Source organism: Nematocida ausubeli (genome assembly GCF_000738915.1).
Source record: "Nematocida ausubeli strain ERTm6 chromosome Unknown supercont2.1, whole genome shotgun sequence".
NCBI classification, from domain to species: domain Eukaryota; kingdom Fungi; phylum Microsporidia; genus Nematocida; species Nematocida ausubeli.
This window is the reverse complement of record NW_026515634.1, coordinates 219,466-235,406: the sequence shown is the minus strand read 5'-3', so window position 1 is coordinate 235,406 and position 15,941 is coordinate 219,466. Positions and strand designations below refer to the sequence as shown.

Genomic DNA, 15,941 nt, shown 5'->3' with positions numbered 1-15,941 from the left:
TTCTGTGTGTCTGTCTACTTTGTCTTTTTCTTTTCTTTCAGTGTCCTTCTTGTATTTTTATTCTCCTATATATTGGGAAATAAAGTATACATACAGCCCTTTGAAGCAATTTATTTTACATAGGTATAAAAAGAGAAATAAAGCATGAGAGGCAGGGAAAAGAAGAAAAGTAGCGCATCACAGAGAACCATCATTGGTCTGACATAAAGAGAGAAGAAAGAGGGAAACAGAGACAAAAACACTCTGCGGGCAAGTAGAGAACGAAACAAGTATTTATTGTCATATAAGAAGACACATTCTTCTACTCACAGCGTACAGTGGATGTATTGGTCTATAGCCACAATGCGGATACATCTGATGCTTTCAGATAGAGCTTGATTATGCCTGTGATGGTTAGAAGCAGAAACTTCACTTTCTACAATTGCCTTTTGCCTATTTCTGTATGTATGTACTATTCGCGACAATATGCTATAATTGAAAATACTTGCATTTTTATTTTAATACTTCTACTATGGATATTAGTTCAGTGTGCATTTGGCAATGTTCAGGTACCCAACTAAACTAGCTATAATATAATTCGGGTTACTACCGCCCTTAGTATCCTCCTATTATGTGTCTTATTTAAAAAAGCGTATTTCTACAGGCTCACATGCAGCAAGTATTAGCACACAAATTTTAAATAACTTTATTAAAGTTTGCTTACCAATGCACAAGTTCATTAAATAGTTCTTCAATTGATCTAAACCTTTCCACGCTCTCTGCATCATGCTCAACGCACACTATAGGTTTTAGGTATGGAAACAGTGATGGTATATATATACTATGGTTCCATATCATAGAACAATTTATAAAATCGCTCCTTCTGAGTTTGGTTACGTCAATTAAGTTATAGCATTCTTTTGCTATATCCTGCCAATTATCACACCTGGATTCGTTTGCATTCTGAATAATCCACATCAAAAGCACATTAATGTATCCCGTACAACCATCAGCGGGGTCTTCATTTCCCATTCCCTGCGTAGATTGAACAATTCTAGTAATATACTCCATAGTGTTTCCATCCAGTGTCAAAATCTTGGCAAATAAAGATTTTGCTTTAGGTATACTACAGTTTTGCAGGAAAAAACATTGCAACCCTGAATATCTATTATCTCTCCGGAAAGTCCTCAACAACTTAATAATTAGTTTGGTTATTATATCAGCACACTGTTTGTGGGACACAAGTGCTGTACTTTTTGCCAATTCTAATAGATTCTCTATTACTTTTGCAAAATATTTTTCATTTTCATACGCATGCTCGTATATGGTTATGTGCGGATAGTACTTGTCTACTGAGATGAGGTTAAGCAGCATAAACATTTCATTCTTTTTGTCTCTATACATGAAGCGAGTGCTCTCCAGGAGGTTATCTGCCAGGCGCACAAAAGGGTGGTCGCTGTCAAGATTTCTGTCTATTGCATGTAGCAGTAGAGCCCATATAATATATATTTTGTGATTTTGGATATGCATTAAAGGATCAATCAGATACATATCTATAGTATCGCACTTATCACGATAGAAGAGAGTGGGATGGAATCCACTCGGGTTAGAACGACTTTTTCTCTTTAATTCAGTTATAATCCGAGCAAGTGCATTCCTCTCAAATGCCCCGAATTGTTTGTTCTCTAATGAGCATGGCTCCTTTTGTAAATTAAAAGCAGTTGTACACTTCACTTCTATCCCTTTTGAAGTATACTTTGACAAAGACCAAAACTTATAGTAATTGGTTAGCTCCTCACCACGATATACCGCAAATATCCCGAGAATATCACTGCAGCTTTTTTTAACAGTCTCTTTATATATAAAATCTATAGAAATAGTGACATCCACACCGATTGCAATTGGTTTAATTACATCTTTCAGATATTTGTTTATATCATTTTCTAGTTTAGTTTTCAGCATCTTCTCTTTCTTAATATAACTTTTATATAATCGGTTAATATCCATTAGTTCCTGTATCTCTAGCTTGATTTCATCTGCCTCTTCTTTGTTTTTTTCTTCTTTAAGTGCCTCTTCAAGGATCCTTATTTTATTCAGTCTTTTCACATTAATCACGCCTAATATTTGTAATTTCATTTCATTTTTCTTTTCTTCTGTATTGTTTGCATCTTCTGTAAGTCTCTCATAAATAAGCTCTACTTCCTGAATCTTCTGTCCCTCCTCTATCCTCTTTAGCCTTTTTCTAAATTTATCTATCTTCTTTGTATCACCCACTCCTGTTATCTCTTTAATGACATACAGCATGTTTACTATTCCTGGCACAAGCTGGTTTCTGTCTGGCCGCATATATTGTATATTCTTGTTGGCTAGGCCACCCACTACTTTGTTCCACTCATCGTGCACTTCCTTTAACACTTCTCCATAAATGCCACTGTGCTTTTGGAAAAAGCTTTTCAGCTCCTTAGAGGCAGACTTTATGTGGTCAATTGTGTATATGTGCTTCTCACAATCATATGCAATAGCGCAGAACAGGCCCAGGAGTACTGTCTCGCCGTAGTCAGTAAATCCCTCAATGGGCTCGAAAATACCATTATTAATGGTATTCTCCACAGCAGGCAGACGCAGTCCCATGGCCCCTAAACAGAGAGACACTAAACTGTTCATCTTTATTGGAACAGGAACAACATCTGCAACTGGCTCAAGATACAGTAGATCTGTTGAGAGATTCACATAATATTTGTAAATTGTTTCTTTGGCCGGATGTATCACATTCGTGTAGTTTGCATCATTTGACATTTGCTTACCCAATATAAAGTATCTAAAAAACATGTCCTTTGCTTGCGCTGCCAGCTCTTGTTTTCTCTGCTTATCTTCTAAATAGGCTTCTTCTTGCTCCATATACTCACTTATAAGATTACGCTTAAAACGCTTGATTAGAGGTCCTTCAAAGCTTTCTTCTTGCTCCATATACTCATTTAGCAGATCATGCACTATCTTCCTGAATAAAACTACCTCCTCTGTACTCTCTAGGCAGTGGCGTATATAAGTCTGTATGAGGAAGGCGGGGCTGTTTACAAAATCAACTTGCCTATGCTCTTTACAGTAAAAAAAACTGGAACAGTCTTTTTCTTCTGTAAAAACTCTATTTTCTCTATTCTGTATAAAAAACCTTACCACATCAATTGCCTTTTTCTGAAGCACCCTTTTAAACACATCTAGAGACTCTGCATTTTTGCCAGTTTTAACCACTATATTCATATTGAGTCTGAAGTGCTCGCCTTCATCTGCCTTCTTTAGAACCAGCACTGTTCCATTCTCACTCTTATTAATTTCCAGTGGTACATCCACTCCCTCTGCAAGCAGAAAAAGAGAGGCAAGTATTTTATATTTGTACTCTTTTACATCTACCCTGTTAATAAAAGAAAAAAAAGAGTCTTCTCTGTCTGACCATATGGATACATACCCGTGCATAGAGGGGAACAGCTCAAGAAGCGTGGTAAAGTACGCTCGCTTGTACTTGAGCAACACCCCTTCATACGGAAGAATGAGATGCACCCTGTCCTGCCTCTGGTTTCGTGTGTAGGTGTATATCGGGTGTTTTGGAACATGTTTTTCTGAATTATCTTCAGAGTCATTCTTAGTAACTGTTATAGAGTGCTCTATCTTTATCTCAGGCGAAAAAAATCTCTTGCTGTGAATAAGACCAATATTACTGGCTTCTTCCTTTAGCACATGCATTGTTATAATATTTCGGGTCTTTCCTTCAGTAATAGTACCTGCCTTTATATAGACACCTCTTAGCTCATCTATGGCCAGTATTCTGTCCCATACATGGCGCAGTATAGCCAGCCCAATGAGCATGTATAACTTTGCTCTTTGAATAGCTCTTTTCTTTTCCTCTTGTTTTATTCTATGTATTCTTAATTCTTTTTTTGCTACTTCTTTACGCTCTAACCTTATATCTAATCTCATAGCTCTTATCTAAATTAAAATATTTTTCTTTTGAAATTTTTCTGCACATATAACATTTCTGATGTTGTATAAATACATAATAAAACGTGCACAATGAGTGTAACTTCGCTGCATGTAATAAGATATACTGCACTTTTATGCTCTATGCCTTATATAATCCAAATTCTTACATATTTCTCTCATTTATGCTTTAAGCAATCTCTCTATATAAAATAGATCATTTGAATACTTGTTCTAGCATTACTCATACAAAGAGCATCTCCGTACTTCTTTACAAGTATAATCTATAGCTAGTTCGAATTCTTGGCCATAAATAAATTTTAGTAAAAGTAAAATAAAAATAGCATAAGAGGTTTAATTATTACTACACACAGCTCAAAATTACTGCCAGCACACACTCCATATTTCCAATTCCTAGAGACCTGAGGAACTCTGCTTCCTAGCCCATAAGGCTGGTTAGACATACCACTGCTGTATTCTTTGCTGAGCACAGTCTGCATAGTCTTTCTTACCTCTTAGCTTCTGTTATATAGAGAAAAGACTAAAATCAGAACTCGGGTTGATGTTGAGATACACTTGAATCATATCTTCTCAACTTCTGTTGCTGTTCATACTTGCACGCAGCTGCATCATATGTTTTATATGCGCTATATACTTGTTTTGTAGCATATATAACATCCTTCTGTGCCATATGCATATCAATTATTATATTGATCCCATCATTCACATTGTGAGCAATCTTTTCATGTAATTCTATTATATTTTTCAGATGCTTTGCTCTGCCCTCATTCTCTATATTATTATACAATGCCTCTTTCTTTCTCACTGAATACAGCAGTTTATCCCTGGCATAAATTGTTGTAAATAAATCCGAAAAGCATTGTATACTATAGATCAATTTTTCTTCCACCTCTTTTTTATGTAAATAATATTCCAGGGCGTTTTTTCTTGATCTTTTCATATTTTGTTTTAGCTCTCCCATATAGGTAAGAGCTCCATTATATATATTTTCTTTGATTTTTTGACACTCGTTTATTTGATTCGCCCTTGCATATAGACGATCAATCTCTTCCATTTCTGTGTCATATTCAGTATCTTCTCCTTCTGGAATTCGGGTTATACTGTTTGAGTTTTTGTAACAAGCTGTAACTTCTTTTTTTAGAGCCATTATTTTTTCATGAGTCTGTTTATATGTATTTATATAGTTATCACACTGTACTTTAGCATCTTTTAGTTTGTCTTCATTTCTCAAAAAGGTCTTGTGTGCACAATCAGCAGCATTATCCAGCTCGTTTAGAATATCTACTTGCTCACTGTGCTCTTTTTCAGCCACTATCACTGCATGCTTCGCTTTATACATGTCATCAGACATCTCTTTTTTTCCTTCTTTTGTAGAAGAATTGCTGTATTCATCTTGCGCATACATGTCTAAAGACGTAGAAGTATGCTCTGCACCTATTATATCATCCAATTGCTCAACTGGTATTACTGCACCTGCTTCTTTACTTCCTCCATCATCAGGCTCTTTGTTTTCATGCACTGCGCTATTTTCTGGATCTGTAGAAGATGTCTCCGGCTCGCTTGTTACACCTAATGTGCCTTCCTGCGATTTGTCTCGGTTGGGCGATGTGCTTACGCATGTGTATAGCACCATTGACAGTATTAATAACACACCAGCGGCTATTATCACGTATTCCTTTATAGACTCTTTGCTCGACTTCTTTGTGCTCGCCATGCTTTTTTTTCATATTTCCTGCTAATATACTTTATACATCATTTAGATTCCTTGCCTAATATTGTGCTCTTCTAGATCTCTAGCTATTTCTATGGTATAACTAGTAAAAATATAAAATTAAAATTAAAGAATTGCAAAGAGTTTAGTGATAATGTACATATAGGTTACACCAGAGGAGTGGTCAATCGGGTTATTTTCCTTTCCTTCTACACTATATGCCAGCTTACTCACCTTCCTTACAAGTTATCCGTATATGCTTGCATTCTTAACACATCTGTAGTACTTTGCCAAAGGGGCCCTTCTATTGCTCTATCAGTGTCTATACCTATTAATACATCTATACTCTCTATTTATCTGTCTATTCTTTTATTTATGTGCATATGTCTACTTTGTCCTTTTCTTCTCTTTCTAGTGCCTTCTTGTATTTTTATTCTCTTATACATTAGGAAAATAAAGTGTATATTCCTTCTAGTGAAGTAGTTTATTTTACATAGGTATAAAAAGAGAAATAAAGCACAAGAGGCAGGGAAAAGAAGAAAAGTAACACATCACAGAGAACCACTATTGCTCAGACATAAAGGGAGAAGAAAGGGGGAAACAGAGAGAGCAACACACTACACGCAAATAGAGAACAAAACAAGCATTTATTGACAGCTATACATACTGTCTCCTACTCAAAACACACTGGGGTGTATTCTGCACCATAGAAATACATAGAGACACCTTATTAGTGTGCAATATACTATATACATAGGCTGAGTGTAAGGGCGCTTGCAGAATAGCACACTTACAGTGCTTGGGAACTCCATTAAAAACACACCCAATTCTAGCATTATTGCATCAAGTTAATGTTGAATGCCAACCTCTGCCATATACCAGAAACTAAACTAAGAACCCATCCACATACATTTAACTGGCAGCTGCAATTTGGCTTATATTATTGCACCAAACTTGCATAGAAGCTCGAATATAAATCCAAGTATAAAATAGCAGATGATTCAAGGCCAGCCCTAAACAACTAAACAAGAGAGCCAGCTTAAAATATTTTTACTACAATAATAAAAGTTCCTCACACAGAAATAGGTGCTATTCCTAGGTCATGCAACTTCTCCCTAGATGACAAACCATCTACTGGTTAGAATATCATTTGTTTCTGGACCAGCCAATGAGGCAAGCATACGCATATGCATGTTTTGTTGAGTGATATTGAGTGAAGACTATTAATCAACTTATATAGCCCAAAGGCCAATAAAAATGCCTTACAACTCCCTCTGTGTTTACCCGTTACTATATATTAAAAATGATTTATTTTATTTAATGAAAATGCGTTCTTCCGTTATTTGGATCAAGGTAGTCGCCCTAATCAGTGTTCTACTGATGAGCACGCACAGAGCAGACATGACATTGGACGAGGTGGAGGCCACTCTGCAGTTTGAAATTGCAACGGATGCAACACCTATAAGAATAAATCCGGATGGACCTCTTAACTTCCTCCGCGGATACATCTACCAGAAAATGGAGTGCATGTACAACAAAAGGTTCTTTGCTCCGCAGATTAAGACAGAGTACCTTTTAAAGAAAAATGAAGAGAATGAAGATTATACATACATCCGAAATGAACAAAAGGACAAAGCATACAAAGAACACCCGACTAATAAAACGGATACATATACCGAAAAGTATCACAATCATCTTATTGAGCTGTTTCCATCTCCAACTGGTGACATAACAATTGAGACACGAGGAAACCAGTCCTTTGTTCAGTTCCTTCGAGCAGAGACAACAGAAAAGCACTCTTTGCAGATTCTGGCCATGCTACTTCTTTTCTCTGAGGGAGTGGACATTCCTATTGAAGTCACCAACAGTGTACTAAAGGTATATGAAACAAACAAAAAAAACGAAATATACTTCACAGTCCCTATGGAAATCCCATGGCTAAACCATGTGGAAGACAAAGTACAAACATTCCAACAGAAGAAAGTTAGGCAAATGGTCAGCTTCTTCCAGAAGAATGCAAGCAAACATGAAGTGCTTAGCATGATGGAGGACAAATGTACGAAAGAGGAGGTTATGTCTGGAAAGTTCTTAGACAGTCCTAAGTTTCTGATCCAGTCGTACATATTCGGGTTCATAGAGAGCGCAGAGCGTGCAATTGAGTTTATACAGGCAGTGCACGCTATGACAGAGAAGTATGCATCAAAGACAGAAGCGCCCAGCAAGGATGACTCTGTATACGACAGACTGTTTAAGCCTGCTGGAGCTGCAGCAAACATAGACTGCATGGCTCTAATGAAGAAAACTCAAGATATTTTAAATACATATCAGGTCTTTCCATTTACAGACAGCACGCAGATTCCTTCATACACATCTGTCCCATGGCGCGACCCGACAACAAAAGAGTTTTCTACTAACCGTTTGCAAAACTACAGCAACTGCGTTGAGTGCATGATTCTCTCCCTCTTCTGCTGCCTGGCCTATGACCCATCTGACTTTACATATAAAACTGACCATATGGGGAATGTCTCTGAAAGTTTGAAAGAATTCTTCTCTCCAGAAAATCAGCCATTTGACACAACAAAGGCGGAGCTCCAGATAAGGTGGTGCAAAGTTGTTGCGTGCTTAGATGAGCCTAGAATTTCATATTGCGAGAATAGAAATGAACTAGACTGTGGTATTATAAATATGCTTATGGTTATTGCTGAAATAGTAAATATTTCTAAAGAAGAAAAGGAGAAAATACTTGGCTTTGAACAGAGTTTAAAGGAGAAAAAAGAAGAATTGGATGATATATTGTGGGATGATATTCAAGAGTACACAAAGATGCTACTTAAACGCCTATCCAAGACAGAAACTGTAGAAATAGAGCTTTCTGAGCTTAAAAGTAATAGGCGTATTAATGGAAGATACGATGTATATGGAAGGATTACTATGGTATTTAAGCAAGATGGTATCAAGAACACGATAGTCTTGGGGATATCTGAAGACCATAGTACTATTAATATGCAGCCTGTTGCTATGGACCTCAAGGACGATCGAATAGAGAAATTGAATGAAATTGCAGACATCTGTAAAAACACGTCTGTATTTGTTGGAAATCTATTTTCTACATATGTTGGCTATGAAGTAAGAAAAATTGTTATTTATGGGGGCGCTGATTACTTTATGAAGGCACAGGTGCGCAAGACCATTGAGAACAACTTCGCAGACATAAATAGGCTTCTGCTCATACAAAAGATCAATGACTTAGACTATAAGAAGAAATTAGTTACCTGTTCTATTGTGTACAGTATGAATCAAGAGCTATCTCCTGAGCATCCCATTGTTCGGTTTACCTCCAACATATTAGGAAGCACAGAGCTAGATAACCAGGAAATGCAATTGAAGATGCTTCCGTCGATTATATGCGCAGGCCTGCTTAATAAAAACAGCAAAAGTCTCAGCTACCCGAATATAAATCTTTCAAAGGAAAGGTATAAAACTGTCCTGGAATACATAAAGGATTATAGTTTTATTATTTATGTGCTAGATTGCGATATATCCATTTTCATTGTATGGATTAAATACTGCATAGGCAACTTTAGTCTATATAATCCGAAAGGCGTGTGTGGATTATCAGACTTTTGGGTGGCTATTTCTGTTGCCGAATATATATTTAAAGACAACAACATGGAGTATGCTAATGCAGTTGATGAGGTTATAGTACAAGGCTATCCTGAAGAGAAAGATATGATGATAAGTGATCTTCACTATACATGGTTCATGTATCTTATTTCACAGAAAAACCCGAATATAGAGTTGGTTAAGGCTAACTTTGACGCTATCCAGAATCCAAACCATATTCCGAATAATTTCAGACATTATAATGATAAAGAGAAAATTACCCAAGCCCTCACAGAGCTAAAGGACCAGCTATGCACTAGTGAAGACTCTATTGCCAAGTTTGACGAGCTTATACGCCGATATAAGCCAGATTCTACCACTCCATGAGATGCACAAACTTAGACACTTCTTTGACTAGAAGAGTTTTATAAATTGCAATAAAAGCTTTTTCTCTATTATTTCTAAAGAATTAAAGCTAAAGTACTTTGTGCAAAGCTTCTTCACATAAAACAGCTAGAATTAAAATATTTTATACTTAGCAAACATATAGTGAACAGCTAACAGTATGGCTATGTATAGCAAAACTATCTGTATAATTATTTGTTTTCCTTGCCTTGAGGGCATGAAATCCTCTTCCCAGACCAGTAATGTAGATTAGTGTTGGACATTGCCTCCCGGGCTTTGGTTAGGCCAACACGCTACAAGGGGCTCTACTTGTTTACACGCCCGCTAGACTGGCTCAGACTCTAGGACCCTTTATTAGCTGGTAAGAGGATGTCTAATTGTCTCCATAAAATATAGCTATTGGGGGAGGTCTATAAATAGAGAATAAGAAATATTTTTTTTAGTTTGCATGGCAAAGTCTAACACTTTGAGGGGGAAAAATCAGGTCCTGTTTTCTTAAAAGAGACTATTGTTAAAATTTAGTATTTATTCAAAAACTCAAGTCTTTAAATAGCTTGGGTTTAATTTAATCTTGAGATTTATCAAAACAAGCAAACTAATTAATTGATGATATGGGGTGCCAACAAACACCAATGGTGGTGTTGCTAATGCCATGCATGTCTTTAGGTGCTACGTAGAGCATACAACAATTAGAACTTCAGGCTATACCAGCTGTTTTATTTTGTCTATATAGAACGTATCAATTGCTATGTCTTTTGAACCCTATAAATTTATGGTTTCTGCATATTTAGAAAGAACATACATAGTATAGCTGTCTTTCGGAATGTCTAATATTATAAAACACTTGCCAATTCCTAAATAAACTTTTTCTGGTCGCATAGAACAAATAATTATTGGCTCAGCTCTATCTTCTGTGGCATAATGAATAATTATATACTCATCCAAATGGTTTTTATCACTCACCATCTGAGTATTATACTTCTTGAAAAACACATATATTTCCCTCTCATTTTTAGAAGGTGTAGAAGACACTAAGCCCTCATCTGCTGGTGTTTCATCACTTAAGAATTCTTTTCCCATCTGAGAAAATATCTCTTCTGCATAGTTTGCAATTTCAGACTCAAGAGACTTTACTAGGTCATCATTACGCATCAACTTTGGGTCTTGCAGCCTGTCTCTATATCCCTGTATTTCTTCCTTATATTTATTATAATCCATTCCTGTAAGTTTTATCATTATTCGGGTTATTCGGGGTATATTGGGTTTAATAAATACACTGCAGGGTAGACAGCAGAGTGTGCTATACTGAGACTATCCTTCTGCTGATCTCTTGTATTTGCACACAGCCCTTTCTACTCTACTATATACTCACTTGGCCAATCATGGCTGTGCTGCCTTGGTTGGCCTTTACACTCTCTAATACTGCCCTGGCCTGTGCATGACTATGCAGAGTCACTTTTCTATGCAGGTGTATATATGCATTATATAGCAGCTATTTTCGGTGCCATAAGTCTATCCACATCCAACAAACCATTCAGTCATAGACATATGCCTTATATGTCAACTGCACTTTCTGGCTAGTATATTTGCTATAAACTATACTATGTCTCTATATTTCACTAAATAGACCTTCTACTTGCCCTAACTCTGCTTATACCTATCAATACATTCATACTCTTTATTTCTCTACCTATTCTTTCATTTCTGTGTGTCTGCCTACTTTGTCTTTTTCTTCTCTTTCAGTGTTCTTCTTGTATTTTTATTCTTGTATATATTGGGAAAATAAAGTATACATACAGCCCTCTGAAGAAATTTATTTTACATAGGTATAAAAAGAGAAATAAAGCATGAGAGGTAGGGAAAAGAAGAAAAGTAGCACATCACAGAGAACCATCATTTGTCGGAAATGAAGAGAAAAACAAGAAGAAAATAGAAAGAATATCACACTACAGGTAAATAGAGAACGAAACGAACATTTATTGTCATCTAAAAAGACACACTCTTTTACGCACAGCACACTAGCCTGTATTCTGCATTATACTATACACATAGGCTGAATACAAAAACATCAGCTGAACTTGAAATGACATGATATATTCAGGCTATGTATGCACCTGCACATTCAACCAATACACACAGAATTTAGCATGAAATACCCTATTGAATACATAAATATCTTCCCATGCACTTAGTAAAGCCTGCGTCTTACAAGCTAGTCTTTTCTTTCTATCATGCATAGGCTTTTGGATACTTCACCAAAAATACACTACCGCTAGTTTTAGTCCGCTCAGTTAATGCTGGCTGTCACACAAGACTAACTCTAAGCAACTAAACAAGAGAGCTAGCTTAAAATATTTTTACTACAATAATAAAAGTTCTTTACATGGCAACAGATGTTATTCATAGAGGCATGCTATTTCCAGGATATGCCACTTCTACCGCATGGTACGCAGTCTATTAGTTAGAATATCATTCGTCTCTGAGCGCATTAATATATTAACCATGCATACATAAATACTGCGTCGTGCAATAATACCTAATGAAGGTTATTGATCAACGTATATAACCCGAAAACTAATAGAAGTGGCCTATAAAGTCTTCTGAATTTATCTATCACTATATATTGAAAATGATTTATTTTATTTAATGAAAATACACCCTTACATTATTTGGATTAAGGTAGTTTTCTTAATCAGTGTTCTAATAATGAGCACGCATAGAGCGGATATATCACTAAGCGAAATAGAGTTAACTCTGGAATTTGGAGTTGCAGCAGGTGCATCGCTAGTGAAGATAAATCCGAATGGCCCTCTCAACTTCTTCCGCGGATACATCTATCAGAAGATGGAGTGCATGTACAATAAAAGATTTTTTGCTCCGCAGATTAGTACAAAGTATGAATTAAAAAAAGAATCTATAGATGAGGGCTATGAAGAATATAAATACAATCGAGATAGACAGATGGACAGAGCGCACAAAGCACTACCCACTAGTAAAATGGATGTATTTTTTGAAAAGTACCATAATCATCTGATTGAGCTGTTTCCATCCCCAACGGGTGACATAACCATTGAGGCACGAAGTAACCAGTCCTTCATTCAGTTCCTTCGGGCTAAGACAACAGAGAAACATGCATTGCAGATTCTTGCTATGCTACTCCTTTTCTCAGAGGGAGTGCATATTCCCATTGATGTCAACAACAAGAAGCTGAAGGTGTATGAAACAGATAAAAAAGACAAAATATACTTTGAAGTGGACATGATCATCCCATGGTTGAATAGAGAAACAAATGAAACAAAAAGGTTTGAACAAAAGAAAGTTAAGCAAATGATCAAATTCTTCCAGAAGTATGCAACCAATCAGGAAGTACTTAGCATGATGGTGGACAAGTGCTCATACGATGAGTTTGCTACAGGAAAGTTCTTAGACAGTCCAAAGTTTCTGATCCAGTCGTACATATTCAGGTTTATTAGCACCGCAGAGCGTGCAACAGAATTTATCCAGACTGTGCACACTATGACAGAAAAATATGCACCAAAGACAGAGGCTCCAAGTAAAAATGACTCTGTATACGACAGGCTTTTTAAACCAGCTGGGACTGAAGCAGGTTCTGACTGCATGGCTCTAATGAAGAAAACACAAAAGATCTTAAATACATATGGGGTATTTCCATTTGCAGACAGCACGCAGATTCCTAGATACACATCTGTCCCTTGGCGCGACCCGACAACAAAAGAGTTTTCTACTAACCATTTGAAAGACTACAGCAACTGTGTGGAGTGCATGATTCTCTCCCTCTTCTGCTGCCTGGCATATGACCCAGCAGAGAAAATTTATCGGACAGACCACATGGGGAATGTCTCTAAAGAGCTTAAAGAATTCTTCGCCTCAGAAGAGAACAAGTCATTTGACACAAAAAAGGCCAACTTTCAGAAGAACTGGTGCAGAGTTGTTGCGTGCTTGGAAGAGCCTAGAATTGCATACTGCAGGGATAGAAATGAGCTAGACTGTGGAATCATAAACATGCTCATGGTTATTGCTGAAGTAGTAAATATTTCTGAAGAAGAAAAAGACAAAGTATTTGGCTTTTCAGAGAGGTTAAAGGAGGAAGAGGGGGTGTTAGAGAATAGTCTTTCGAAGGATATTCAAAAGTACACAAAAACACTACTTAAACGCCTATCCAAGACAGAAAATGTAGAAATAGAGTTTTCTCAGCTTAAAATTAATAGGTGTATTAATGGAAGATACGATGTATATGGAAAGATTGCTATTTTATTTGAGCAAGATGGCATCAGGAATGAAATAGTCCTGGGAATATCTAAAGGCCATAGTGCTATTGAAATGGAGTCTGTTGTTATGGACTTCGAGGACGATCGAATAGAGAAATTGAATGAAATTGCAGGCATCTGTAAAAGTGGGACAGAATTTATTGAAAATCTGTTTTCTGTATATATTGACTATGAAACAAGAAAAATTGATACTTCTAAGGATAGTGATTACTTTATGAAGGCACAGGTGCGCAAGACCATTGAAAACAACTTCACCGACATAAATAGACTGCTGCTCATACAAAAGATCAATGATTTAGACTATAAGGCGAAATTAGTTGCCTGTTCTATCGTCTATACCATGGACCAAAAGCTATCTCCTGAGCATCCCATTGTTCGTTTTACCTCCAACATAATAGGAAGCACAGAGCTAGATAACTGGGAAATGCAATGGCAGCTGCTTCCGTCGATTATATGCGCAGGCCTGCTTAATAAAAGCGGAAGCAGCCGCAGCTACCCGAATATAAATCTTTCAAAGGAAAGGCATGAAAGCATCATGAAATACATAAAGTATTATAATTTTATTAAGTATGTGCTAGATTGTGATATATCCATTTTCATTGTATGGATTAAATACTGCATAGAAAACTTTGATTCATATAATGAGAAGGGAGTTTATGAATTATTATTAGGCGTTTCAGTAGTTTATGATATTTACGAATATATATTTAAAGACCAAAGCATGAAGTATTCTGATGCAATTGATGAGACAATAGCACGAGACTATCCCGAGAAGAAAGATATGATAATAAGTGATCTTCACTATACATGGTTTATATATCTTATTTTAGAGAAAAGATTAAATATAGAGCTGATTAAGACAAACTTTGACGCCATCCAAAATTCAAACTACATTCCATCTACTTTCATATATTATAATGAGCAGGTCATTACCCAAGCCCTCACAAATCTAAAAGGCCAGCTATGCTGTAGTAAAGACTCTATTGCCAGGTTTGACGAGCTTATACGCCAATATAAGCCAGACCCTGCCACTTCATGAGGTGCATAAACTTAGACACTTCTTTAACTAGAAGAGTTTTTATAAATTTAGTTGATTTTACAGAAGGTTTCTGTGTTAAAATTAACACACCTTCAGAATTTTCTCATATTGACAGAAGATCCAAACATAAAAAGATAGCGATTGAAAAATATTCGCTATCTCAAGATCAAAACCCTACTATAAATACAGATGCAATTCTGCAAAGGGAGAAAGAAAAGAATAAGAGAGTAGATGACAGGAAAATTAAAATAAATCTAAAAACCCAACAATATACTACACAGAGGATGAATACAAGTTCTTCTTTAAACAAGATGGTGTCTATTGGGCTATTATGCACAGCTAACTTTTCCGCTTTGAAATGCTAGGCGTGTTCATACAAAATTAAATGTAACTTATTTTTCGTTGTCTATTTATAGACCTCCAGACAAATGCAGATTAATGAGATGCTATATGATTGAAAATCTTATCGATAAAACATGTTATTGCAGCTATATCGATTTCTATTATGGCTATTTTAATAAAAGAAAAAAGATTCTTTTAGTGCGTTAGCCTACAACCAAAAATACTAAAGAGCAATGACCAACACCAATCCATATTTCTGGCTTGGAAAGAGGATTTCGTTAGCCCAAGATAAGGAAACACAACAAAACACATGCCAAATTGTTATATAAAATGGCATGCATGGCGCCAGATGTTATCTATTGTAGGAGTTAATATACTTTAATCTTTTTTTACCATATAATAGCCTACAGACCGGGATGCTTCGTGGCTTTCTATATTTAATTTGTATATATATTGTGGTAAAATTACCACTCCTTCGGAAATTTCTTATACCGACAGGGGGTTCAAAAATAAAATGATAGCGATTGTAATTCATCACTATCTCAATATCAAAACCCTACTATAAATACAGATGCAATTC

At 36.3% G+C, this 15,941-nt stretch overlaps 6 protein-coding genes across 6 annotated transcripts; 3 read left to right on the top strand and 3 right to left on the bottom strand.

Annotated features, from left to right (window-relative positions):
* Positions 1-699: 699 nt before the first annotated feature.
* Positions 700-3,951, bottom strand: NESG_00155 (uncharacterized protein; the record flags this gene model as incomplete). Its single annotated transcript, XM_053047811.1, has 1 exon — positions 700-3,951. One exon carries the CDS (start codon positions 3,949-3,951, stop codon positions 700-702), a length of 3,252 nt encoding a protein of 1,083 aa, XP_052905636.1.
* A 547-nt stretch (positions 3,952-4,498) lies between these two features.
* NESG_00154 (uncharacterized protein) lies at positions 4,499-5,686 on the bottom strand (the record flags this gene model as incomplete). The annotated part of the gene is made up of 1 exon (XM_053047810.1): positions 4,499-5,686. The coding sequence occupies one exon, from the start codon at positions 5,684-5,686 to the stop codon at positions 4,499-4,501; it is 1,188 nt and encodes a 395-aa protein (XP_052905635.1).
* A 1,317-nt stretch (positions 5,687-7,003) lies between these two features.
* NESG_00153 (uncharacterized protein) lies at positions 7,004-9,673 on the top strand (the record flags this gene model as incomplete). The annotated part of the gene is made up of 1 exon (XM_053047809.1): positions 7,004-9,673. One exon carries the CDS (start codon positions 7,004-7,006, stop codon positions 9,671-9,673), a length of 2,670 nt encoding a protein of 889 aa, XP_052905634.1.
* A 780-nt stretch (positions 9,674-10,453) lies between these two features.
* Positions 10,454-10,927, bottom strand: NESG_00152 (uncharacterized protein; the record flags this gene model as incomplete). Its single annotated transcript, XM_053047808.1, has 1 exon — positions 10,454-10,927. The coding sequence occupies one exon, from the start codon at positions 10,925-10,927 to the stop codon at positions 10,454-10,456; it is 474 nt and encodes a 157-aa protein (XP_052905633.1).
* A 1,410-nt stretch (positions 10,928-12,337) lies between these two features.
* NESG_00151 (uncharacterized protein) lies at positions 12,338-15,019 on the top strand (the record flags this gene model as incomplete). The annotated part of the gene is made up of 1 exon (XM_053047807.1): positions 12,338-15,019. One exon carries the CDS (start codon positions 12,338-12,340, stop codon positions 15,017-15,019), a length of 2,682 nt encoding a protein of 893 aa, XP_052905632.1.
* On the top strand, positions 15,016-15,384 carry NESG_00150 (uncharacterized protein; the record flags this gene model as incomplete). Its single annotated transcript, XM_053047806.1, has 1 exon — positions 15,016-15,384. The coding sequence occupies one exon, from the start codon at positions 15,016-15,018 to the stop codon at positions 15,382-15,384; it is 369 nt and encodes a 122-aa protein (XP_052905631.1).
* Positions 15,385-15,941: the final 557 nt, after the last annotated feature.